This window comes from Mastigoproctus giganteus, chromosome 14 (genome assembly GCF_048544385.1).
Source record: "Mastigoproctus giganteus isolate SK-2022 chromosome 14, ASM4854438v1, whole genome shotgun sequence".
NCBI classification, from domain to species: Eukaryota; Metazoa; Arthropoda; class Arachnida; order Uropygi; family Thelyphonidae; genus Mastigoproctus; species Mastigoproctus giganteus.
In genome coordinates this window covers 39,629,958-39,643,526 of record NC_143588.1, presented here as the reverse complement: position 1 = coordinate 39,643,526, position 13,569 = coordinate 39,629,958, and the positions used below count along the sequence as shown (strand labels likewise).

The following is a 13,569-nucleotide window of genomic DNA, read 5'->3' as shown; positions in this document are numbered from 1 at the left end:
AACTATAACACTTCTTCCTAAATCGGGATCATTTTCACTAAAAAAATTTAAAACGTTTTCAATGTCATTTAAGCACCTTTTTAAATCTTTGGTTGTTAACACTTTTTCGGCAGGAACTTCTTTAACTTCGCCTTCATTATCTTTGTCTTCGTTGCTAACAAGGTTTTCTAAATCTTCCACTGAAAAACCATCATCTTCTGCATTCAATAAATTTCTAACATCCTCTTCATCGACATTTTCGAAACCTATTGATTGAGCCATCTGGATAACTTCATTTCTAATTTCTTGGATGTTATTTTCTTCTTCTAGTACAACTTCTGGCCATATTTTGCGCCAAACTCCATTTAAGCATTTCTTAGTGACTTCTTTCCAAGAACTATCAATGTTTTCAATTGCGTTTTTAATGGTGTAGTTTTTCCAAAAAGTTGTCATTTCCACTTTATCCTCTAGTTCAGTTAAATTGCTTGAAGTTCGACGCAGATAATAAGCTTTAAATGATGTTATTACTCCCTGATCCAATGGTTGAATCAGGGAAGTTGTGTTTGCTGGAAGAAACACAACTTTGACAGGAATGCATGTGTCCAACGTGTTAAGATCAGTAGGATGTCCCGGAGCATTGTCTAACAACAAAAGAGCTTTTTCTTCAAAGTTGTTTTTTTGACAATACCGTTTTACCCCAGGACAAAAGTGGTTAACAAACCAATCAGTAAATAACTCCTTGGTAACCCACGCTTTTCTATTTGCTTTCCATATTACAGGTAAATTCATTTTTATGTTACCTTTTAACGCCCTCGGATTTTCTGAATGGTAAACTAATAGCAATTTTAATTTATAATCACCAGAGGCATTTGATCCAAAGAGTAACGTTAAACGGTCTTTGGCTGCTTTAAATCCAACAGCTGATTTTTCTTCAATAGAAATGAAGCTTTTTGTTGGTAGCCGTTTCCAGAACAAACCGCTTTCGTCAACATTGAACACCAAATTTGGTGGAAAATTTTCACGTTCAATTATTTCCTTTAGTTTTTCTGGAAACTTATTTGCAGCTTCAACGTCTGCACTTGCAGCTTCTCCTGTTAATTTTACACTATGAATCCTGGCCCGTTTTTTAAATTTCTCGAACCAACCACGAGAAGCCCCAAAGGTTTCCGTAATTTCTTCAGTTTGTTTAGATTTCAGGTGATTAAACAAAAATAATGCTTTTTCTTGAATCACCATTTGACTTAAAGGCATATGACGTTGTGATATATCATCTATCCACAAACTTAACATTTTCTCCATTTTTTCTAAAATTGGATTCCTTAAGCGAGTTAATTTTGCCGCTGTAACATCTGTACAATTCTGAGCAGACTGTTTTATTTTTTCTGATTGACTTAGTATGGTTGTTAAAGTTGATTGCGCTAATCCTAAAGAATGTGCCACATCGGATTTTCTTTCGCCGCTTTTAACACGTCGTACGATATTTAGTTTAGTTTCCAAAGAAATTGCTTTTCTTTTCTTTGATTCTGACATTTTAATTAACTAAAACAAAAATATTTCTATTAAAATTTACAAAATCTACGTTATGTAATGCTATAAAGAACCTACGTCAATTATTGCAACGCGCCACACTGAAACAACGTCAATCATGTAAACAACAACTAAATTACGCGATTGACACGCAAAACTGTTATAACAGACATGCCCGCAGCTCGGGAGCACTCGGGAATACGTAACGAGTCGCCGTCAGTCACCAATCGGATAACTGTCGGGTGTTGGCCTTAAATTGGAATTTTTTTTATGTTAAATGGGGCTTGAAATTGCGGACTTCGTTATATCGAGGCTTCGTTATCAGAGGTAACGTTAACCGAGGTATGCCTGTATTTGTTTCTATTTGAAGTCATTTATAGAGCTCTCCCATGTGATCTTTAATGGTCTTACATGAAGTTTCTTTGAACAATACATTTGATAGATTCATTATTATCTTTTAATAACAACAAAGGAATATTATTCAAATCATTCATGCTTCACAGCATCCCAAATTTTAAATAAATTTTGAAAAAAAATTTAATTTTTTGAAAAAATATTTATTCACATAATAAGCAATTATATGAATTCATAATACAGAAATATATACACATGTGCACATTTGAAATTTTGCATGTTTAACAGTTTTTTAAACTGGAAAATGGAACAGACTAACAGTTTCATCTTTATATTTTATGATTGTAATCATTTTTTTATTTTCAGCAAAATTAATTTTTTTTTTTAAAGAAAACGTGTAAATATTTAGCATTTTTGAAGTATTTATTTATTTTTTTTACACTAAAAAGTTGCATAAAAAAATAAGTATTGCAATCCATTAAGAAATACTAGTACACTTCAAGCCAAATTGAAAAAATCCAAAAACCTTTCCTACAAATTAAAAATAAGCTGTCATCTGCCAAGTTCTCTTCCACAGGCATTGTAACAACATAGGATGCTACCACAGCAGGGTTAATATTTTATGTAATTCAGTAGGTGTATAAGTAATATTATAAGTGCATTTTTTAAGTCTGTAAATTATCAATTTTATACCATAATACAAAATGAAATTTATAGTGTAATATGTATCTACCGGGTTTTTCCGTTAAGAGGCCCATGGGCTTGTATTTGGTTTTTGCATTTTTAAGGTTCTCATGTTGTCCCTAAATAGAAGCCCATGGGCTTCTTAACGGAAACAGGTTTATTTTGAAATAATATTTATTTGATTAATGAAAGGCTATTTTTATTTTAAATAATATTTATTTGATTAATGAAAGGTTATTTTTATTTTAATTATTGCAACAATAGAACAGTGTGAAATTAAAAATTATTCTTATTATCTTAAAAAAATATAAATATATAAGACAAATAATAATTGCAAGAAGAGAATTATTTATATTAGTAATTTTCATTCAGAACCTGTTGTATCAGAGCAATCCGAGTTGTCTATGATGAGTTATTTTACATGATCTAATCCGATGTCTCCTGGTCCATCCAAATAAGAACTTGTTGCTTACTTTAAAAGCCGGTGGTATTTTAAGGCCAAATTCTGGTGAGAAAATATAGTTTCGCAATGTGTTATAGGTAACTGAACGGTGGTTATTTCGTTCCTTTTTGAAAAATTCAAATAGTTTTTTCTCAATTTCGGGATAAAACGCCTTCCTTCCTGTGCCCTCAAGACGTTTGTGTTTATGTTTTTTAACCAGCTTCAATAATTCTGCTTATTGTTGCAACCAACGGCGAAGATTTTTCCTGTCAATGCCTGTTTGTTGCAATATCGAATTTTGACTTTCCCCCGCTTTTAAACGTGTCACAAACTATAGTTTTTCCTGGATAGTATACGATTTTCGTTTACTAGACTTTTTATTTTTCATTTTTAGGGTTAAATATTCTGACAACGAGTAAAGACGCGCAGTTCACATCTACTGCAATGATATCTCAGGCATGCGCAGAGCGCTGATATACGGTATGTTACGAGAAAGCGCATTATTATTTTCCCCCGATAAAAGCCCATGGGCTTCTATTTGGAAAACAAAATCCTAATATAGGCCCAGATGGGCCTATATTTGGGTGGGCTTCTTAACGGAAAAACCCGGTACCACTGCAGTAACCTACAGAATTTACTATACTTATGTATCTCTCAGTAATACTGCAATAGTACTTGGGGTAGTGTAATGGAGCTTTTAATATAATTTTAACCAAAATCATGCCTTGAACAATTAGCAGGAAAGTAAATGGCTAAGAGCAGTGGAAATGTTCTAGCTTATGGGAGGGAGGGAGGGAGGGAAGGAGGGGGGAGTGAGTGGGGGAACATTCTCCTAAAAATCTGGGTCTTATTTTGTCTGCACAGGACATAGCCTCATGTTTTTTCAATGCAAAGAGAGTAAGGAAATTAAGCAGAAATTTGGCATTTTAATGGGTGTATATCAGTGTTTGTAGAAAAGGGATTGTTGCTCTACAAGTAATTAAAACGGTGGTATCTATCAAGTACTTAAGTGTCCAATACAATGTTACAATGTAATCTCACGCAAGAGGCAGCATCATAGAATCACCAAGAGCAGATGGCACTGGTCCCACAGGAAGTAACTACTGTTGGTGACTCTACTATCAACTAAATGAGAAATATACTATGCAAAAAGTATAGGTGGAATGGGCCCAATATGTCTGCCAGGAGAAAAAAAATGATATTATAGAACAGGTAATGGCCTCCGTAGCCGAGTGGTCAGGAGCGGGAGTGTAGTAGCACATGCTCTTTGAGTAGACCGGGGTTCAAGCCTCTAACTGTTGAATACAGTCGATCTGCCAAACCGCACTGGACCACCGTGGCAGATTATGGTCCAGTTCCCTCAGCATGAATTGTTGAGGAGGCTTCCATCCTGCAGTGGGTTGATAATGCATTTAGGTACTAATGATATTAAAGAGATGTGATCTGCATTGGCTCATACCTGTATTAGGGCTAAATTTGAAGTGTCTGGAATTTTACCCAGACATGATAGGGAGTACATGATGAGAGCTTTTCAATCAATTCAGCCCCAGAAATAATGTGCAAGGTTCATGGGATCAAACTTTTCTTAGTATAGTCTGCAAGTGGAGAAACTATTTTCACAGGGATGGGATACATCAATTTGTTGTGCTACTGAGGCAGTGTTAAATGAGTCAGAAAGTCACACCTGCAACAGAGGTCCATGGCTTATATGCTAGTAACACTAGGTGACTCTACTGCAGCAAATTTCACTGCTACTATGAGGTACACAAATTTTATCTGTGGATAATAGTTATGTGAAAATAACTGCTATTTCAGTCACTGATAATATCTATCAATCCATAAACAGTAGCAATAGTGGAAAAAGTGGCAATTAAAAATCATCAAATGACTTAAGCATAATCCTTAGTCTCTTGGCATATTTAACAGCAGTGCATACAATACAATGATTGATTACTTGAAGTTTATAAAAGTTAAAAGCACAATGGGATCCAAGAACATTAACCAATGACCAGCAAGCCTATTGCATACACAAATCCAAACATATTTTGGAGAGATTTAGGCAAAACTCCTGAGAAGTTTCTTTTCCAATTCATAACTATGGATGAGGCATGAGCACACCACTTTGATCTTGATTCTAAGTGGCAAGGAATGTGGCTATAATCACAGGTTAGCATTATGCACATAACTCATAGTGAAACTGCATGAAACTATCAAGATGAAATGGCAAGTTGCATCATGGTGTCCTTTTCCACCAGGCAATCCACCAGCACATCCATTCACTGGAATGCTAGCTATTACAGATGCAAGGGTTGAAATCTTTTTCACTCAACTTATATTTTGAGACCTGTCTCCTAGTCACTTCTTCCTCTTTTTTAAAACTTTAGAAGCACCTACATGGATAAAGATATCAGTTAGATAAAGAGGTAACATGTGCTATGAGTTCCCACTGCAGAGGGCAGTGACTTTGTGCATGTGTGCACACACATTTGGGTGCATGTGTGTACATGTGTGACCATGCACCCACATGGTCATCCTTTTAACAGTGCACACTTGCACTAAAAAAGAATGAGCATATTTGGGAAAAGTGCATTGCATTTTCAGTCATTCTACACACTTTGCAAACCAATCTCATATACAGATGTACTAATTATATCTGAAAAGAAATGTATGTCTTTAGCATTATAAATATTAAATAGCTAATTTGAATAATTTTATAAATATGCAGCAATGTTTTTTCTCCTGCAAGTTATAGTAATTTATTGTACAGATATCTATTTATGTAGTCCATAAAGAACATAATTACCTTTAAAGATATCAAAATAGGATTTCGGTTTCTTCCACTCAGCCATTCTTCAGATGTCAATGCTGGTGTTGGTGCTGCAGTATCAGGAAATATATCATCTTGAAATTGTTCAGACTATAAAAAATTAAAATTCATTTAAGTAAAATATCAGTATACATAAACACACACCAAATGTAAGTACCACCAATTTATTACAGAATTTATTACATATGTATCCCATATATATTCCAGTCAGTATTGAACATTCTTGAAAATTCAATGTCAGTCATATATTCTCTGTATAAGTGAAACCTTTCTTTACAATCATTTTTCGATGCAAAAGAACTGCATATTAAAATGCTCCTGTCTACTTTTTTAATTGAATAATTTCTGCTCTTTCTTTTAAAAGTTTACTATATGACATTTTATTAGAATGCACAGTAAACTGTAAAGAAAGAAATAAGTATATGCAGCATTCTCTTATATAGCAGGTCATGAAACAAAACCTACATGCAGAGGTGACGAGTGACTGTTTACTGAAGCTGTGTATATATGTCGGAGGCATTGATTATATAACTGAGCCATTGCCTATCTGGTAAAGTACATTTAATTGATTTCTCTGAAAATCAAAATGTGCCTCATTTTTGACTATTATGAACTGACAACTGTGAGAGTTCACTTTTCGAGAACTCAAATAACACTGAAAAACATATACCAATGAGCCAAAACAGCTCGTACCCGGCAAGGCATGGACACTACAAGGTTTCTAAATGTGTCTTGTGGTATCTGGTACCAACATATAACCAGCAGATCCTTTAACTCTTGTAAGGTCCGTGGTTGGGACGCAGCACAGAGTTGCTGTTCCAACACAAACCACAGATACTCGATGGGATTGATGTCTGGGGAATTTGGAGGCCAGGGCAATACCTAGAAGTCTTCCTCATGTTCCACGAACCAGTCTTGAACAATCTGTGTAGTATGGCATGGCGCATTATCCTGCTGAAAGATGGCACTGCCAGAGGGGAAGACCGTTGCCATGAAAGGGTGTACCTGGTCAGCACTGATGTTTAGGTAGGTGGTAGATGTCAGAGTGCATGGCACATGGATGACCGGACCCAGGGTATCCCAGCAGAACATCGCCCCAAAGCATGACACCGTTGCCACCGGCTTGTTTTCATCCCACAGTGCATCCAGGCACCATCACTTCCCCAGGTAAACAATGCACACGTACCCAGCTGTACCAACCAGACGACCATCTTCCAATCACTCAAGGTCCAGTTTCAATGCTCATGTGCTCATTGTAGGCACTGTCGCTGGTGAACCATGGTTAGCATGGGCACTCGGAGTGGCCTGTGGCTACGCAGCCTCATTTTAAGCAGGGTTCTAATTACTGGTGAGATGTGCCACAGTCGCCCTTCTGTTGCCATATACCATCCTTGAGAGCCTTCGCTCACCTTGAGCATTGATGAGCCATGGTTGTCCAACACCTCGCTGGCAGTACGTGGGTTCCCCCTCCTCGGACCACTTTCGGTAGGTACTAACCACGGCTGACCATGAGCACCCCACCAGCCGTGCAGTTTTAGATATGCTCTGACCCAGTCATCTGGCCATTACAATTTGACCTTTGTCAAACTCGCTTAAGCCCACTGACTTTCCCATCTGAAGAACAAGAGTAACACTGATTAACGGAGCTCAGTATCAGGTGTTTTTTATACAGTGTCCCAACCCAAAGAGGAGTTTGGGACCGAGAGTAGCCTGTGCGGACGAAGCTCTTTGACGCTCTTGGAACAGAGAAGTTTTTCCTGATTTATTTTCTGATTTATTAGCTTAAATTGGCATATTAACTTATTTTCTAGAGTAGCTTAAATATTCCTAGTTACGATACTTAGTTTAAAGTTTAACTTAGACAGAGATTTTGTAGGTATTACTTAGTATCGGTAACGGTATCAAATCCACGTGTTACAAATTGAACGAGAGGTTTTTTTTTTTTTTAACCAAATTTAGTCGATATATTAACCAATTGTTATATCAAATTATCTTCTATAAGTAGATTATAGACCTAGTCAGGATCCTTAGTTTATTCTAAATTGAGATAGCGAGATTTGGAAGCTAATCAATACTTACGAGTCCGTAGAAGTACCGTTCGTGATTTCCCGCCATTTTTACACGATAGCATAAGCTTAGTGTAGTATAGTGCATAATATAATATTGTCAATTAATCAGTAAATCTATTAATCTTGATAAACTTTATTGTCAATTAAATTGTACTTTTAACTCTATATATATATATATATATATATATATATATATAACGACTAAACCGTAACAAATAATTAATACATAACTATAGTGGTACACGTGATACGGAAGTTGTATAAAGGGAACTCGTAGAAAACACTTGATACTGAAAAATTAAATATAGCGTTATAACTGTTTTGGGATATAACTTAAGGATTTAATTTTGTTCTGAAATTGAAATTTTATTGAATTAAATCAGAATCATAACTCAGACCAGAGCAGCAAAGCAAAAGGCTCAAGCTAATGGGAGTGCTGTGGCTCAGGGGAGAACTGAGGGGGGGGCAGTTGCCCTCTGAATCACAGTCTTTTAAAATGCACTGTTTACTTGATGTTTGCGGAGCACTCGGGTACGGGACATGATACTGCCAAGGGGGATGTCTTTGTGTGTGCGCAATGCAAGGAGTGTATCGATATCAGGCAACAACTCGGCGTTGTTATGGGCCTTTATGAGAGCTTGAAGGACAGGGTGGATGCCCTCGAAGGAAATAAATTGAGGGGCCCATCAAGCTCTCAGCTGCCCACATCAATGCCAGAGCTTGCACTTGGTCATCAGGCAACACAGAGGCAGCCCCCTAGGGAGAATGCGCTGGTCCCACAGGAACTAGTAGTTGTTGGAGACTATTGTCAGGGAAACGGGCAACATGCTTTGTAAAAAGGATAGGTGGAATAGGACCAGGGTATGTCTGCCAGGGGCAAAGGTTGATGACGTTGTAGAGCGGATATCATCTTTTAAGGACAAAAAAGGTGATATAGTTGTACACGTTGGCAATAATGATATTAAGAGTAGGAGACCGGCGGAATTACTTAGCAAGTACAGGTCACTGTTGAAAAAAAGCCGTGAATTAGGGTTGAATTTGAAAGGGTCTGCAATTCTGCCCAGACACGATAGGAGGGAGTATATGATGAGAGCCTTGTCAATCAATTCGGCCCTGGAGGAATTGTGCAAGGCTCAAGGGGTAGAATTTTTTTCAGCCTGGACTGTACTTGTTAACAGGAGAGATTGCTTCTACAGGGATGGGATACACTTAAATAGAAAGGGTGCAAGAATTTTTGCTGATGCTGTCGAGGCAATGTTAGGAGGGTCGGAAAACTGCTAGTTGGGGGGGGATACAAGGACTAATGAATTAACAGTAGCCACTGGCAGAGGTGGAAGTGATTCTTGCACTGCTTCTATTGAAATGAGCAGAAGCCTGAAAAACAAGATGCAGGATATTTCAGAGACTGCTGGGAGTCATTGCGGTAAACACATGAGTTGTGTTAGGGTAGCTAGGAATAGAAACAGGTGCATGTATACCTGCGTGTACACCAATGCTAGGAGTTTGGTAAATAAATTTGATGAATTTGAGGTATTGCTCAAAACATCAAAGGCAGATATTGTTGGGATATCAGAGACGTGGTGTCACACAGATATAAGGAATGTGGAACTGGAATTTGGGGAATACAATGTGTATAGAAAGGATAGACAGGACAGGAGGGGAGGAGGAGTTATGCTATTAGTTAAGAAACACATAAAATCCAAGGAAGTGAAGCCAGTCGACATCGATGGACAGGGCAGTGTCGAGTCAGTTTGGTGTGACATAAGCATAAGGAAATCAAAATTGAGAGTAGGAGTGTGCTATAGACCTAATGACTCTGATGAGTATAATAAGATATTGTACAGGGAAATAGAGTGGGCCAGTAAATCAGAGAGTCTTATAATGGGGGATTTTAATTTCCCAGATACTGACTGGAATTTGTGGGTTGGTCACTCACACACTAGCCAGGCTTTTGTGGATTTATTGGATGATTGTTTTCTACATCAGAATGTTCGTGCGGCAACAAGAGGGAGCAATACTCTTGATCTGATTATCAGTAGTGATTCTTCATGCATTAAGAATCTGCAGATAAATGAACCACTAGGTGGCAGTGATCACAGTGTGTTGAAGTGGGATTTACTCAAGTAGGTAACTACCATCAGAGGTAAAGGGAAGGGTTTTTGTTTTCGTAAAGGCGACTATGATGGTCTGAGACAGTATTTAAATTCTATACAGTGTGACCAACTGATGATGTTACCAACAGCAAACTCAAAATGGGAAGCCTTCAAGGAACTAATCTTGGAAGCTACCAGGCTTTACATACCAACTAAGAAATATTGTTCAAGGTTTAGGCCTAAATGGTTGTCAGATGAACTAATGAGACATGTGGCAGAGAAGAAAAATGCATGGAATACATACAAATTAATGGGTGACATGGAAGCCTATGATAGATATAAGTTGGTCTGTAACCAAGTCAAAAATGAGATTAGGTGGGCAAAGGCAGACTACGAAAAATCCTCGGCAAAGGATGCAAAGAAAAACAGAAAAGAGTTCTTTACCTATTTAAACTCAAGAAGGAAAGGGATGAATCAGATTGGTCCACTGGATATTGATGGTTCAACTGTTGAGGATCCTGCTCAGGTGGCTAACAATCTAAACGAGTATTTTGCATCTACATTCACGCATGAGGAGTTATTCAGGAAGGTGAATGACGTAGGAAAAGTAAACATTGGCAGTGAGCTAGATGATTTTGTAATAACTGCGAGTAAAGTGGAGGAGATTTTGTTGAGGATAAACATAAAAAAGGCACCTGGGGTGGATGGGATCTATCCAGTTATATTAAAGGAGGCAGCAAAGGAAGTAAGCAAACCCCTAGCCATAATTATGAGAGCTTCTTTGGACTCAGGGGAGGTACCCATAGACTGGAGATGTGCAAATGTAACCCCAATTCACAAAGGAGGATCAAAGGCTGACACAAGTAAGTATAGACCTATTAGTTTAACTTCTGTTCCAGGTAAATTAATGGAGGCACTGTAGGATCATCTAGACAAGAATTCAGTTATAGCTCAGACGCAGCATGGTTTTGTTAAGGGCAGGTCTTGACTGACCAATTTGATTGGATACTATGATGTAGTCACAAAAGAACTGGATGCAGGGAATAACTTTGATATTATATATTTGGATCTTAGAAAGGCTTTTGATACTGTTGCACATGGAAGACTGCTACACAAATTGGAGCAGTGTGGCATTGGAGGCAAATTGCTGCTATGGATAAGGGGATGGTTGAGTGGCAGAAGACAGAGAGTGGTAATCAATGGACACTGCTCAACGTGGTCTAATGGTATCAGTGGAGTTCCTCAGGGTTCAGTGTTGGGTCCGTTGTTGTTTTCGGTGTTTTTGAATGATATCGATAATGGTATATCAAGTTTAATGTCCAAGTTTGCAGATGATACAAAGGTTGGCAGGGTTGTTAAGGACACTAGTGACGCTATGCTGCTGCAACAGGATCTGGAAAGGTTGAACAGATGGGCTGGGAGGTGGCAAATGAAGTTTAACATTGACAAATGTAAAGTAATACATATGGGAAACAGTAACCACAGAGCAACGTATCAACTCTGCGGTACTACACTGACAGTGGTGGAAAATGAAAAGGACCTGGGGGTAATTGTGCAGGCAGATATGAAGTCCTCTGAGCAGTGCAGACGAGCTGCAAGAGTAGCTCATGGTGTCTTGAGCCGCCTCCGTAGCCAGGTGGGAAGGAGTAGCAGTGCGTAGCACACTCTTCTTGATTAGACCGGGGTTCGAGCCCGTCACCACCAAATACGGAGGATGCGGAAAGGTCAGGGAATGACCACCGCATATTCCCGGAGCAATATGGCCTTAGTTGCTAATGCTCCTAAAAAAAAAAACCAAACCAAAAAAACCATGGTGTCTTGTCAATGATATACAGGAATTTTTCTAGCAGGGATAAGGAGGTGATTATTCCCTTGTATAAGGCAATGGTTAGGCCACATCTTGAGTACTGTATACGGGTCTGGATGCCTCATTTCAAGAAAAATGTAGAGCTGCTGGAACGGGTACAGAGAAGGGCAACAAGATTAGTGAATGGAACAAAGGGTTGCTCTTACGAAGAAAGGCTTAAGTTTTGCAAATTACAGAGTCTGCAGACTAGGCACCGGCAAGGTGATCTGATAGAGGTGTATAAGGCTTTGAATGGTTTGAGCATGCTCAATGCCAATGGGATTTTTCCTCTTGCTCAGAATAATCACCTGAGAGGGCATAAATTCAAATTGAGGAAGGACGGATGTCAGATAGATGTGCGGAAATTTTCCTTTGGCCAGCGGGTGGTTGGTTGGTGGAACTGACTTCCATCACTTGTTGTTTAAGTTGATAGCCTAAACAAATTTAAGGCTCAACTTTACAGGTATTTCGAACGAATGGAGGGGTGAAATGGGAGTGGTGTGTTTTTTTTTTTTTTTTTTTTTTTTGGCTGATGCTGAATAAGCTTGCTTTCTTGCATCATATGCCTCTACTAATGCTAATGCTAACCCACACACATGCCGCGTTCACCTGCAGTTGCTTCGAGTTGCATAACAACTCGCTGGTCATAATGTTTTGGTTCATTGATGTAACATCTAAAAAATTCCACAAACTGTTTTTGGTCTAGAGAAGAAGATAAATAAACCCTTTGGTTTTATAATATGAGCAACAATTCATATTTGTGGGAAATATATATGTAAAATTAATGTGAATAAATATGTCTCAATAAATATACATTCAAGTTTAGGATTTTATAATCATTGCACATTTTGACCTTAAAATTGTAGTCTTTTTATTGCTTCAAAGTTTACTTGTATGGCAGAATGTATGATTGTGATAGTTCCTAGTACAGAGGCAAACTATTAACTTATATTAACTGGAATCCTTATTCTACAGCAGTGGTATCCAACCAATGGCCTGCTGGTCAATAAGACTGTAACCGTAGAAATCACAAACAGCACTAGAATAGCTTGGCCAGGAATGCTTGGCACCTGGGCCAGTACAGTGGCACTACACATGACTAGCTATGCTTGCTCATGTCTGTGAAACCAAAACTAATTGTCAATGAGTGAGCTTTTCAAGGTATGCTATGTGTTTTACATAACAATGACAATATATAATTTTATCTATAACAGAAAGACTACATTTTCCACAAACTTAGCAATGAATTAATGATATAATTCATTTATAAAAGGCCTATCATTATCATATAACTTTAGTTTTAGATTCATTATATATAATAATATAGGCAATAATCAATGTATTTAACACGATTGCTGTCATTACCAATTGGTGACCATTCGTGAACTTTAGGAAGTCATAAAAACCAACTATCAGTTCATTATCTTCAGAAATTGATCTTGTCAATGCTTTGAAGGTTTGCTATTGTCATCAGGGCCAGAGCCAGAGGCGGTTCAACTAAATATTAGTTTGCACCAGGTGAACTTTACATTCATTTTGTTTTCCATTTAAAATGATAAACTGAAGCAAATTGAGGACTTCTGATAACATTTCAGCCATAATTGTCGTGTTTACCAAAACTGTTGTATAAATAAACTGTTGCGAATTCTCATTTTGGAATATTTTGAGAGCACTTCTCAAATATTACTTAGCTTTGCCTTTACTATTAATAAATATCACCAACAGATTGTCAGATTTTAAAGGGTGTA

The 13,569-nt window shown here is 37.7% G+C and overlaps 1 protein-coding gene across 2 annotated transcripts in view; it reads right to left on the bottom strand.

The window, feature by feature from the left end:
- Positions 1 to 13,569, bottom strand: part of LOC150075075 (coronin-2B-like) — a 432,519-nt gene that overhangs the window by 87,448 nt on the left and 331,502 nt on the right. For both annotated transcript variants that reach the window (XM_090388986.1, XM_090388985.1), the window contains one exon: positions 5,790 to 5,903. In XM_090388986.1, coding sequence (XP_090245112.1) covers positions 5,790 to 5,903 — 114 coding nt within the window. The remainder of the gene's footprint in view (positions 1 to 5,789; positions 5,904 to 13,569) is intronic.